We start from the raw sequence: 13,463 nt of genomic DNA, 5'->3' as shown, positions 1-13,463 counted from the left end.
TTCTCAGCATTATTTGTGATTTATGGCTGTCTAATTCTTTATCAAGATCAAGTTTCTCCTTCATATGTCTTTCAAGGTGGTGTAAGATTCTGTAGAAATAGTGACTAAGGAAGTCTAATAAGCTTTGTCTGCTCCATAAGTTTTCTCCTTAACTATTAATTACATCTCTGTGTTTGATGCTCTGGCCATAAAATCAAAGATAATCTCCCAAATTGAGCACAGTCCTGTGACAGCGACAAGAAAGACAGAACTGAATTTCTTTCTTCCTTCAGAGCGTTTGAACATGAAAGATGACCTGATTCTGCAGAGTCTCACTGAGAAACAACAGATTTATCTGGAAATGTCTGAGGTGAATGGCTTTGAAGACCATTCCCAAGGATCCCGAGCCAGGCTGCTCCTTCGGGGGGATATCTCAGAGAATCTGCAAGGAGAGGCAATTCTGAAATCTGCAGTGACTGAAGGTGAATGGAATGTGGGAATGTGTGGGCATTCATCATTCACTCAGGTGCTGGGGTGGGGATAAGCACCCAGGATCTAAGTACAGGCCCTGAAAATCATCCTGTAATAACATAATGCTTTTATGTAACACGGTGCAGACTTCCTCATTCTCAGAACCAACCTGCAGGGAAGGTGAAGTGCATTTGTGGCTTTAGGTAGAAGACCTGCACAGCTTGGATTGTTTTATTTTTAAGGGTCTGTGGCTGTGTTCACAGGGGTCTTAGGATGAGGGAAGAGATGAGGATCTGACTCCATGTTTCAGAAGCTTGGTTTATTATTTTATGATATATATTATATTAAAACTATTCTAAAAGAATAGAAGAAAGGATTTCATCAGAAAGCTAGATAAGAATAGAAAAAGAAAGAATGATAACAAAAGCTTCTGTCCCAGACAGAGAGTCTGAGCCAGCTCACTGAGATTGGCCATTAATTAGAAACAACCACATGAGCTAATCACAGATGCACCTGTTGCATTCCACAGCAGCAGATAATCGATTACATTTTGTTCCTGAGGCCTCTCAGCTTCTCAGGAGGAAAAACCCTAAAGAAAGGATTTTTCATAAAAGTTGTCTGTGACAAGGGTCAAGCACTGGAATCTTAGGACAAGTCTGTTCAGAAAGGGTAACAGAGTGCTCTAATAACACACAATCCTGAAATGTAATATTATAGGAGGGTTATCTATTAAAAACAGCCTGTCTAAAGATAGTGTGTTTACAAAGAAAATAAGCCCAAAGATAGTTTCTCTTTTAAAAAAGGAAAGAAAAAACAAACACTCAAAACTTGATAATCTTAACAAGGATCTTAATCCTTGCAATTAAGGAAGAGCTCATGTTCATATGAAGAGCCTGTCATGCAGAGCTACTCACAAAGGAAAATTCATCAGTACTGGAGGATATCTCAGACTGCCTGAAGTTACATTAGCATGATAACTTGTGTTGCTGCATAGACATGGCTGTTTACATGACATGTTCTCCTCTTCCCCAGCTGAGAATCTCCAGGAGTTTATCTTCACTCACTTTGGCAGTGCATCCTGTCAGCCTGAGGATGGCTCAGGACTCCCCCGGAGAGCAGAGACCTTTGGAGGATATGACAGTAGTCCCTCAATTTCAAGTAAAAGTAAGAAAGGGAACACTCAGAATTTTTGATCTTTTTACTGTGATTACTGTACAGAGAATAAGAACAAGGAATTGAGGCTCTCATGTAAGGAGGCTTCACCAGGCTCTAAAAAGGAAGATCAGAGCAAATCTCCAGCATGTTTTGCTCCTGATCCCAACACTAGAGAGCAGAGTAGGGCTCTCAGTGTTATGCTAAGGGTGTTACTGTAACCCATTCTTTATAATTACCACAATTCCAAGCAGAACTTTAATTCTGTTAAAAAAAAATAAGCTTGGCCTGAAAACCTAGAAAATTTGAATTCAGCTGTCTGCTTTCATTATGTCATGAACATTTTTTCCCACTTTGTATCTGCACAGTCACTAGAGGTTTGCTGAATCCTTAATAATATAAATTGTTCTTTTGACACAGATGATTTATCAGTTAATTAATGAAATAAGAGGAAAGACCAGATACTGTTTATCTCCATTTTTGCTTCATGCATTAATTGAAAAAGTGAATAGCCCTTATTTCACTGGTTGTTAATCTCTGGAGCACTTTCTTATGTCACTGGAAGGCTCCATACAGCTGTCATGTACTTTTTACAAGAGAGGATCCATCTCCCCTTACCTCCTTCTGCACTCACAGTGGTGCTGCAGTGACTGCAGTATTCCTGCTGACCAGTATTCCATGTCATGAACTTGCAATTCTGGGAGCTGATTATTTTCATGCAGACATTGTGGTTGCTTCACTTAAAATAGTATAACGTAATTTGAACTTACCCTCCCTATTTATCTTAACCCAGTCTTCTCAAGTTTTTCAACTTTTTTGAGCAGTCCTGTGTGTCAGTGTAGCCTGATCTTCCACTTGGGATCAGCATGGAGAAGCCATTTTGGTTGAAAGTCACCATGTTTTTCTGTTCTGGCACTCCCTGAGTTATCCCAGGCCTTGTGCTGGTGTGAGCTCCTCATACTCCTCTCCTCTTTCAGGTGGCAGGAAGAGCAGTGGTGGTGACCAGAGGCAGTGGGACTGGAGGGGCCCTGCACTGAGTTCAGATGTGCAACTCCATGACCCCTCTTCTGATGCAGAAGAAGGATCTCAAACTGTATGTTGAACCTATGAGGGATTTAAATGCTTTTTTTTTTGTGTGTGTTTCCCATCATAATAGTGGTGCAGAAACGGATCTCACAAAGTTAAAGTCATAGCTGAAAGGTCTGGACTGCAGCAGCTTTGTCTGTAAAATTACTTGAATCTAATAATAATATTTTGTGGGGCAACTTGGTAGCTCAGCACTTGAGAGGCAACATAATTCAGTTTTCCATTTGCTCATTTGATGCTGTCCCATTAACACAGCTTTAATCACCACACTGCTGTTTCAGCTTGGCTTATGAACTCGGTATTTTTGATGATTGTCCCAGCAATCCCAGCCCTTTCTGGCAGCACTGCCAGTGCCCAGCAAGTGTCCCTAGCACAAATGTTGGTTTTGTCTCCCTTACAGAGTGATGGGACAAGGCTGGATGACAGCAGTGGTGCTCAGCCCACCGTAGAGTCTCAGGTATGTTATTTCTGCTGTGAAGAAATCCAATGGCAAATAGCCATAGTCTAATAATAGCATGTAAAATCAAACCAAACCACTCCAAAACTCAGTGTTTGTAATGTCTGTGGAACCCAGCACAGCTGGGTTAACAGCTCACTGGCCAAACTTGCCTCTGAATCCCTGTGAGGTTTGTACCTGTGCAGTGATTCAGTGCTGGGGCACAGGAGGAAGTGATGGCTAAAGAGTTCAGGTGAAGAGAAGATAATGAAGATGTCTCTGTGGAATCTCAGGGAGATTTGCTGGGCACTGATTCACATCTGCACAAGGATAATAAACTGAAATTCCTTGTGCCTGCATATTAGCTTTTGCTATGCTAGAGTGTTCTGGTGGCCATGCTTCCATTGTGTGTCTTTTTGTATAGATACCATGGATTATTTTCACTGCTAAAAAGTTCTTTAAAAGTCTAAAGCCTCAAAAGAGAGTTCTTCTCAAGTGCCTAATGTTTTTTTCTCCTCTTCAGCTTGTCCACAGGATACAGACACTGTTGCAGTTGCTCTTCAGTCTTCAGGTAAACCGCTATTTACTATCCAAGAGATTTGTTATGCACTAAATGTAATAAAATTTATGCAGATATGGAGAGGAGCTACCTTGAAAATATCCCCTAAAGCTGGAGTGAAGTGCAGAATTTACTCCTGAGACTCAAGGAAACTGTGCCTGGTATTTTGGAGGAAGTGTTAGAGCTGTTGTCTTAAGTAATTATTTCCTTTTTCCTGCTCACTTAATTCTTTTCCTGCTTTGAGCTTTGTCTGCTCTCTGTGCTCATTGTTCATACAAGTGTGTATGAATTAGTCGTTTTAATGTTACCCTGCCTTGTATGTTGCCTTAATGATACAATTGCCTTGTAATCAGCAATATTTTGACTGGTTTGATTCAGAGTAAGAATTCTAGGTGCAGGGAATGTTCCGTTTGACATAAATAAGCATAATTTATTTGCTTGACCATCTTCAATATCGTGTCAATCAAAGCTGGAATTAAGATATGCTCTGGAAGAAAAAGCCTCTCTAACCTCACCTGCTAGATGCTGTTGTCTCCTGCTTAGCTGTGCATGTTTTCTGAACCTGAAGCTGCACTTTCACCCCCTGCAGGCTGTGATATCTCAGCAGGACAGCTACATCGAGGTGCAGCGCGCCACCATGGCAGACCGGGAGAAGCAGTACCGGCTGCAGTCCACCCGGGGCAACCTGCTGCTGGAGCAGGAGAAGCAGAGGAACTTTGAAAAGCAGAGGGAAGAACTGATGAACGTCCAGAAGCTCCAGAGCCAGCTGAAGCTGGAGCAGCAGCGCCTGGAGCGGGAGAAGAGCCGGCAGCAGAGGGAGTTTGAGCTGAAGGAAGCGCAGCTGCAGGAGCGCGCCGAGGAGATGCGGCAGCTGCGGGAGAGGCTGAGCCAGGACAGGGAAGAGCTGGAGAGGCAGAGGGAGGCCTACCAGCACGACCTGGAGAGGCTGAGGGAAGCCCAGAGAGCTGTGGAGAAGGAGAGGGAGCGCCTGGATCAGCAAAAGAAGCTGAAGAAGCAGAACACGGTGTCAGGCACCTTCTCCCCAGAAATGGGCCAGGTGAGGGATTGGTTTTGTCAGTTTTATTCCTGTTAACCTGGTTGCTTCTGGATGAAGGTTTTGCACTTGCTGCAGCACCAGCCTGGTCTTGCCTTTTGCTGGGCTACTCAAACCATCACCTGAAGTAGCTGGTGATGGCTACTCTCAGAGAGACCAGTGTCTGTGAAGTTCCACCCAGATGTCTGACAATGAGAATACATTTTAAAAAGATAGAGATGGACAATAAATTATTTTCAATTGTGGCTGATTGGGTAGTTTTCAAATTCATGAACTGTCTGATTGTAGAAGCTGTGCTACGTCAACAGCATTTTGTACAGTTGATTTCTAAAAATATTTCTTGTGTTTTGAACAGAAATTTGGAGGCCTGATTAAATTAATTCATTGAAACTTTCTGAAAGTTCTGCTTTCTTTCTGCTCTGTCATCGCCCTGTGCAGTCTTCTCTTTCCTAGGTGCACTGTTAAGCAGTTTGGAGCTGCTGATGTTCTTTTCAGTGTCCAAGGACTTTCATCTTGCTCTTCTTCCTGTTCCCCAGGAGCCTTTAGGCTTTGTCTGTTCTGCTCTGCATTAGGAAGTGGTTCGTGCCCCTGGGGCTGGGGATGGTCTCTCCTTGTGCAGCTCTGCTCTTTCCTAGGTGCACTGCTAAGCAGTTTGGAGCTGCTGATGTTCTTTTCGTGTCCAAGGACTTACACCTTGCTCTGCTTTCAGTTCCCCAGAAACCTTTAGGCATTGTTTACCCTGTTCTCCTCTGCACTAGGAAATGTTTTGGTCTCTGAGGGCTGGGGATGGCCTCTCCTTGTGCAGCTCTGCTCTTTCCTAGGTGCAGTCTTAAGCAGTTTGGACCTGCTGGTGTTCTTTTCAGTGTCCAAGGGCTTACACCTTGCTCTTCTTCCTGTTCCCCAAGAACCTTTGGGCTTTGTCTGTTCAGCTCTTCACTAGGAAGTGTTTCTCAGGGCTGGGGATGGTCTCTCTTTGCACTGAAGAGGCCGAAAATCCCCATTTGCCTCAGAATGCCTTTTTCCCTCTTGCAGAGCCAGATGATCAGTCACTCCATCAGCTTCAATGGAGAAGGGGTGGAACCCTCTGCAGCTGGCTCCAAAGCCTCAGTGAGGGTGAGCTCAGTGGCCGGGCTGGAGTTCCTGGAGCGGCCGGAGCTGGCGCGCAGGGACAGCACCACCCTGGAGACCCGGCCCTCCCTCAAGAACGAAGTGCCAATCCATCTCCTGAGTGCAACCAACCAGATCCAGAAACCAGCTGCAGTCCAGCAGCAGATCCCCACCAAGCTGGCCACCTTCACCAAAGGAAGCAAGGAGAAAGGTGGCAAGAGCAAAGCATCTCATAGGACAGACAGTTCGGGTATGTGTGGTTTTAAGTCCATTTAAATGGTTCTGATCTCCACCAGGATCACAGAGAGACTGAACCCTGCAGTTAAACCTCTGTATGAAACCCAGAAATTAATATGCTACAAGTTATTAGTGTGTTTGCTGCAGTTAAAATCTCTTAAACTCCTAAAATCCTGTTAGCAGTTCCATGTCTATATTATCTGAATTGGAAATACAACCCAAAGGGATGATGCTGAAAACAGAGCTGTGTATTCCAACACAGCAGAATGGTGGTGAGAGGTTCTAAACCTGGATACAAAATCTTCTTGTCTAACTGTAGAGTTAAAGAAAAAGAGCAAAACCAAAAAAACCCCAAAATAATAGGAAGCTGTTGTGCATGAGTGAAATGTTTTGAGGCTGGCTTAGCCTTTTCTTGCAGTCTGTCCAGAGTTGTAGTGACATTGAATGCAGTGCTTTTCTTAGCACCAGTCAGTCATTAAATACAGACCTCCAGGCCAAAATTGAGATGCTGTGTGTGTTGTAAAGTTGAAAGGGGCTAATTTTGTCACAAATAGAAGCAAGTAAAAATGCAGTCACCCTGTCCTGGCGTATTCTGCTTCTAACTGCTGGGTACTGGAGTCATGATCTTTGCCAATGACAAACACACTAAAAACCCTTTTATCTCTCCCACTTAAAGTAGCCCCACTGCCAGCTTTAGGGGAATGGCCTGTAATTTTAAGTTACAAAATTATCTTTTTAGCATTGTGCTGGATTCAGAATTGGAAGCTTGTCCATCACTCTGCACTGCCACAGAGGACTCAGGGCCAAACCTGACAGAGATCAGGGAGAGTGGGTTTGGCACATTGCAGAAACATCTGTCTCTGTCGTGCATAAAGTTTAGTGCTTTTGCAAACTTGCTTATGGTTTTGCACATAAATGAAGCCTGGATCCTCTTACCCTGCATACCAAATGCTGGTAATACAAAGTTCTAATGCCACATCTCCCCAGTTTATTTCTAATAGCTCTCACATAATGGTCTCTGCACTGGAAATGGACTTAATGGTGTTTTTCTGTAATTTATATGAAAGGTATAAACCTCTAATATATTGGTCTCTATTCTCTTGTGAGCATTAGTGGGCTTCATGCTTGTTATGCTCATATGTTGATCTTAGAATAAAATGGAACAAAACTTTCTGTACCAGAGGCAAAAATGCTGTGTATTGAATTTGGGTTTTGTGACATGTAAGGAATGTGTACTGAAAGAGAGAAGTTCTTTAGATCCAGAACAGCTATTTCATGAACTGCTTTCATTGTTGAAACTGAGAAACTGGGAGGCTGTAACACCAGAATCAGTGGGCTGTGCTGCTGAGCAGCTGTGAGACAGATGGAGAGCAGAGACAAAAGTTCATCACAGCTCTGCGTGTTAGAAGTAGCACAAGTGGCCATTTGCTATTTGAATTCTACAAAGATTTTTTTTCTCTCTGCTGTGCTTGGTGATACTGGGTTTTAAATCTGAGATTGTCAGGGTCTGCCAGTAACTGAACCAGAAGTATCAAGGAAAAGTATTCATAGTTTAAACAGTTGAAGAGAAAATTTCAGTAGGACCAGCTCTTTGTTGTTTTGCAGCTTTCTTGGGTGTGTCAAGGTGTCAGTGCAGTGGCCCCAGCATGAAGCAGTGACATTTGTGAAGTGCTGCTTGTCTCTAATACTAATTTATGAAATGTTTTCTTCAGCCTCTGTTGATCAGAAGCAGCTGCTTCCCCCCAGGCTTGCAGGACGAGAGGAGGCTGTGCTGAGAGGCAGGAGGTCAGCGAGCCCATCCCTCCCAAGCAGCCAGAGCTCTGCATTCCAGCCAGGTATGCCTTGGCCAACCTGCCTGTGCCTGGAAGTGCCTCAGGCTCTCTCTGCAGTGTCATGAATGTGTCTTCTTCCATTTTTCCCCTTCTAGAACTGTATGGCCCTACAGATGCTCAGCCAGAAGCACTTTCATCTGCCTCAGCGACCCTCTTCAAGCCCAACAACGTTCAGGTTCAGCCCCTGGTGCCCTCTCAGCCCAATCTGTTGAATGTGCAAGATGATACCAGCAAAGAAGATGTCATTTTCTTCTAATTGTTTGCATTTGAAGATGAATCACCTGCCACACTGGTTCAAGAACTCAGGCCCCAGTGTGCACGGTGGTGGAGACCCCACATGGATGGATGTCTTCTGATCCCTGCCCAGTTACTACAAGCAAGGACCAGACCAGGATTCCTGTCCTGCTTTGAGGGCACAGTAGTAACAATTTGCTTTTAAATTCTCCAGTCTGTTGACACATGGCATGGCTATATCAATTCAGAGCATGTTAAAATTCTGACATTTATTGTAATGTGCTCTTTTTTTGGAGAATGTAACTGCTCATGGGCACCATCTTGTAAATTGTTATCGGTGACGTTGAACCACCCAGATTTTTATGTAAAAAAAGTTTTAGTAGTAGGCCCCAAAATGGCTGCAAATTTTTAAATCTGTTTTCCCAGGTCCAGGTCAGTAATGGGTTGTGTGTTGGTAAGCAGGTGGCAGCAAGCCAGTCCCCTCCCTGCCAGGTGTGCCAGGCACTGTGAACCCAGTGGTACAAGCCCTGTGGCCAGGGACAGTGGAACAGAAGGTAAGGTGAGCTTCTGACAGCATCCTCAAGGGGCAGGAGCTCCACCTGTTTGTGGAGGAGAAGGGTTGGACGTGTGAGAATTCACAGTGAGGATGAAGAGTTGGACTGAATGCACATTTCATTGGCCACCAGCATCACTGGGATCTGTCTCCCTGTTGGGGACAGCAGAACAGGTTCCCAGGCAAACTCCTGAGTTGGTTCAGAATGAACTTAGAGACTTGGATTTTGTTCTTTGCTGAAGACATGTCTAAGAAGTGTTCAAATGCAGTAATTTATTGTCTTGTTTAATCCTGTTTTCTGCATCCTTTGTTTGTCTGTTAATTTGTTGGGACTTTACTCCCAGTACCAGAAGATATCAAAGCTGCTGTTGCTGCAGAGGCTTCTCTGCAGCATCATGTTAGGAATGAAGGGAATAAGAACTGTTTGGTTTTAAAATTAAAAATAATTATAATAAAAAAGTACTCTTAGCTAAACCTGTGTTTAGCTGCTTTCAGCTAAACCAGCTTTGATACCTCTTGTGAAATGGGTCAGTTCTTGATCATGGAATGGTGGTGACATTAAGTGTTCTGCTCAAAAAGGCATTATTTCCCTTTGTAGTAATTTGCACAGTCAGTTTGTGTTGTGTTTTTCACTCTGTGTCCCAGATTCTTTTCCCACCCTCACCCAAGGATGTGTGTTCTGGTGTGTGTTGAGTGTGACTGGTCAGATAATGATGCACAGGAGAGATTGTTACAGAATTAAAGGAATCAGGATCTCAAAGCTTAAAATCTTGGATTAATACCTGTCAGGACATGATTGATAATAGCTTTTTTAAATACCTTTAACTGATTTAAAGTGATTTTAGGAGCAGTGGATGGAAGGTCTGGTCAGTTCTCCATGCAGTCTCATGGCAATGGATCCAGTGGTGTTTGCCAGTCCCTGTGATTAGGCCCTGTGTGATGTTAATAATGTCTTTAAGGCCATAAATTCTCTTTGCTTCAGAGTTTTAAAATTATTTCAGTAGTTACAGTGAAAGAAACTTTATCAGTTTTTAGCAGAAAACAGCAGCAGTTTATATTTTCAAGTGGTGATAATTTGGGTTATTGCCTTCAGACAAGAAATTGAAGAAAGAGAAAAGATAAGCTACAAAATTCTGAATAAAGTCTTGGGGACAAGCACTCCTGCTGGAACAGTTCTTGGATTTAAGGGTCTTTTTCTTTGCTGAGTGGTGCTGGTACAAACCTGAGTTCAGTGAGAGGAAACTCCAAACTGAATGGCTCATTACAGGATTGGGGGTGCTCCTCCAGCCCCCAAGAAGTGAAATTGGACACATTTGGCTTTATTACCAGAGGACTGCTTGGTAAATCAGCAGAACCTGGAGTGATTGTCTGCAGGAAACAGAGTGGGACTGCTCCACTGGTGATTTGGTGTTGTTGTTATCTTTGGTGATGAGAGCAGAGTTCCACTCCTTACTCAGTTTTTACATCCCAAAAGCTAGTTTGGAATGGAGCGGAATTCTTAAAATCAGTGTAACTCCTGGTCCATGCAGCAGTGTGGGATCCTGCAACTCTGTAGGACTGGCACTGATTTTTCCACTGGGTAATTTAATTGTGCAGACTCTGGCCCCCTGTAATTTCCCCTGGAAGCTCACAGGGATGTTCTCTCCTCCATGCTGTGGTTTGGGCCACTCCTAGTAAAAACTCAATGCCCCCACTGCCTTAAATTACCAGGTTTTTAGGAGTTTTAGCCCAAAGCTAAGTTGCATCAGTGGAGTAAATCACCTCAGCCAAAAAGGGATGTCAGTTTGGGTGCTTGGAAGCAAATTTTGGAAACATTTATTTAGGTTTATTTTGTGCCTGTCCAAAAGTATGGGAGGGAGTGTTGGAAGGGTTTGAGGAGCTCATTGGCTGCTTTCTCCTTCTGTGCAATGAACAAATTTGAATATAGAACAGTGACATGTGCAAAATAAAGTCTGCAGTGAGGTCCTATTTATTTTAATATTTTATCTTTAACATTCACTTTTTGAATACTTCTTGTCAGCAGTGCTTGAAGTAAGTTTTGGCTGTTAACAAAGGGACCCAGGCCTGTGGCAGGCCAGGCTGTTGGCTCAAACTCCAGAAGCCCCTTGGAATATGGGACCTTAGAAGTCATTCTCTGTCCTCAGTGCACATGTCTGGCTGCAGCTCCTTTGTGAAACCTGTTTGCACCCTGAGATGGTGGCTTCTGTCACTTGGCTCAGCCTGGAGAAGGTTTGGGAATCAGCAGGTGCTGTGATACCTCATTGCTGCCAGAGTGTGGGCAGGGATCCATGCAAGGCTGAGGGAAGCAAGTGAATTATTTTCTTTTAATGAATCATGGGTCTCTTCACTTGTGCAAAGCTGAATCTGTGAAATTGTTAACAAATCACTCCAGTTGAGTGAAATGGTTTTGGACTCTTCACTCAAATCTTCTTCCTAGAAAAAGAACTCTTCTAGGTGAGTTAGTTTGCAAAGTACTGCTGTGTCCTGGGCTCAGTAACCTGCTATTGATTCTGAGTTACATCCTTCCTATTGGACTTTTTGATCACTTCAGCTAAAACTTTCCTTTTAAGTGATTTCTGAGGATTAGACAGTTCAAAATTCTGTGCCTCCCAGGTGCCTCTTGGCTTCTTTCTGAGCTGGGGTGTGGAGGAAATGCCAGCACGAGCTTTGAACTGCCGCCCTGTTTGCTTGGTGTCCCAGCCTTAAAATTTATCAGCATGTTTGTCCTTCAGTATTGTGATGTTGCAATGTAGAGGCTGTTTCTATGGTTCTGATTTCAATTTGAACTCTGGTGTTAAGGAGGCTTCCTCTTCCTCTTCCCCTCTGGAACGTGGCTCCGGGCTGAGGATGCCTCCATGGCCACTAGTGCTGAGCACAGCTGCCCTGTGTGTGTTGTGGATGCTTCCCTGGTTTTTGTCTGTGCTGTCTGTGGATTGTGGCTGTGGCATGTCCCACGAGTTGAGATCGCTGCTCATCCCCCAGCGTGAGGCAGAAGATTTGGTGTTCCTAGAGACGCTTGCTCACCCAGGTACTCGCCTTCCTGCACAGCTAGGAGTCATTCTAAATCATTTGCAGGCAGTTTTGTCTTTCTGAGTAGTGGTCAGATGATTCTGCATACATGGAGCTTGGTGTTTGTCATTTGCATTTATAATGAGAGTCGAAACTTAAACTAGGAAAGGATTAAAAAATACTTCTTGCATTTTACTTCTAACTCTGCGGAATGGGAGCCGAGGCTCCCCGGTGCTGCTCAGTGGAGTCCCTGTGTGTTGTGCCCCCCATGCAAGGGAGTTTGGAGATTTTGTTGTCTTCCCCAGCAGTTCTCACATTTACCAGGAAACAGATCTGCATGCCAGGTTACACAAGTGCTGTAGGCAAAGCAAAGCCTTCCCCCTGCTCTCTCTTCGAGACCAGACCCAACATCTTCGTAACCACTGGCGACTTCATCATCCTCCATCATCTTCAAACAGCATGTGTGAGCTCTGGTTCATAACATTTGTGCCATGTTTATAAATCAGTTTTTTATATTTTTGTACTGAAAGAAATTGGAGCACTTTAGAAAAGTTGATTTCAAATTCCATTTCTGTCTGTAGCCGAAGGAGATCTCTCATGGGTGTAGATCCTGTTGGCATAACTGCGTGCATCTCACTCAGAGCTGTGAACTCTCTTGACACTCTTTAGTCTTAGGTCTGGTTTCTAGGCCCACCTTGCACTGTAAAGATTTAATAAATAATCATGGTCCATGGTTAAATTGACCATTTTGTTGGGGAAGAGTTTGGTTTTGTTTTTTCGTTAGGGTGTAAACATTGTAAATATTTCCTTTACTGTTGATACTGCAGTAGCAACATCTTTGTAGTCTTTATTTTATTTGTAAAGTTGATGGTTAAATGTTAATATTCTGTTGAATTGTGCACTCTTGATTAATTGTAAACATGATCTTAGCACACCAAATGATGATTTTTACAATGATTGCAATGTTTCTCCACTGAAGGATTTCAGAGCTGCAATAGGACTGAAACCAACTTCTAGCAATAAAAAAAAAGAACATTTAAAAACTCTCTGCCTTTATATCTATATAATTACTTATTATTGTTTTCTGTTTGAATGAAGATCAAAGCAGCTGCCGCTTCTCACGTGCTTCTCATTTGCCACAGGAACAAAACTGTGACGTTTTTCCAAAGGAGAGGACAGAGCACAGGAGATACTCAGTGCAGAATACAAATAGCTGCAGCCCTTGGCAGTGAGGTGAGCACCTGAGGGAAAGATCAGCTGCTCCCAAACATCTGAACTCTGCTGGTGAGAGAGAGAGAGAGCTTGGTTAAGTTGCTTACATTAGCATGGAGGTGCTTTGCATGGTGCCAGCCTGAGACATGCCTGGCTCTGTCCCAGGCAGTATCGGTTCCCACTTGGAACAAGGAGAACAAAAATAGAAACCTTCTCCCTAGTGCTCGTGCCAGTTTGGCAGCACCATCCCAGAGCCTCTGCCTGGGGCTGCTCTTCCCAGCGCTGAAATTTCCTGCTGAAATCCCCACTGCTGGCACAGCTGGCAAGCAAACCCGAGAGCTGCAACCTCCAATCGTTTCTAGAGAGCAGAACAGATGTAAAACCAGGGAGACAGTGGGAGAGCAGAGCCTTGGATTGGTGCTCTCAGGGAGGAGGGAGGGTTTTCCACTGGAATCCTGCTGCAATCAGGGCTGAGGAAAACCCTGAGCCAGGGGGTTTGATCTGCCTGTCACTGCCTTTGGGGCTTATCAAAGCAGCTTTGG

The 13,463-nt window shown here is 43.9% G+C and overlaps 1 protein-coding gene across 3 annotated transcripts in view; it reads left to right on the top strand.

Annotated features, from left to right (window-relative positions):
• ARHGEF18 (Rho/Rac guanine nucleotide exchange factor 18) overlaps nt 1-12,755 on the top strand; it is a 50,268-nt gene extending 37,513 nt beyond the window's left edge. For all 3 annotated transcript variants that reach the window (XM_058040681.1, XM_058040680.1, XM_058040682.1), the window contains 9 exons: nt 273-461; nt 1,483-1,614; nt 2,580-2,695; nt 3,089-3,145; nt 3,648-3,695; nt 4,273-4,740; nt 5,770-6,094; nt 7,794-7,916; nt 8,009-12,755. In XM_058040681.1, coding sequence (XP_057896664.1) covers nt 273-461; nt 1,483-1,614; nt 2,580-2,695; nt 3,089-3,145; nt 3,648-3,695; nt 4,273-4,740; nt 5,770-6,094; nt 7,794-7,916; nt 8,009-8,169 — 1,619 coding nt within the window. In that variant the 3' untranslated portion in view covers nt 8,170-12,755. The remainder of the gene's footprint in view (nt 1-272; nt 462-1,482; nt 1,615-2,579; nt 2,696-3,088; nt 3,146-3,647; nt 3,696-4,272; nt 4,741-5,769; nt 6,095-7,793; nt 7,917-8,008) is intronic.
• The last annotated feature ends 708 nt before the right edge of the window (nt 12,756-13,463 follow it).

The sequence above is a fragment of the Melospiza georgiana genome, chromosome 26, assembly GCF_028018845.1.
Source record: "Melospiza georgiana isolate bMelGeo1 chromosome 26, bMelGeo1.pri, whole genome shotgun sequence".
Classification (NCBI taxonomy): Eukaryota; Metazoa; Chordata; class Aves; order Passeriformes; family Passerellidae; genus Melospiza; species Melospiza georgiana.
The sequence above is the reverse complement of the archived record's forward strand: the minus strand, read 5'-3'. Positions and strand labels throughout refer to the sequence as shown.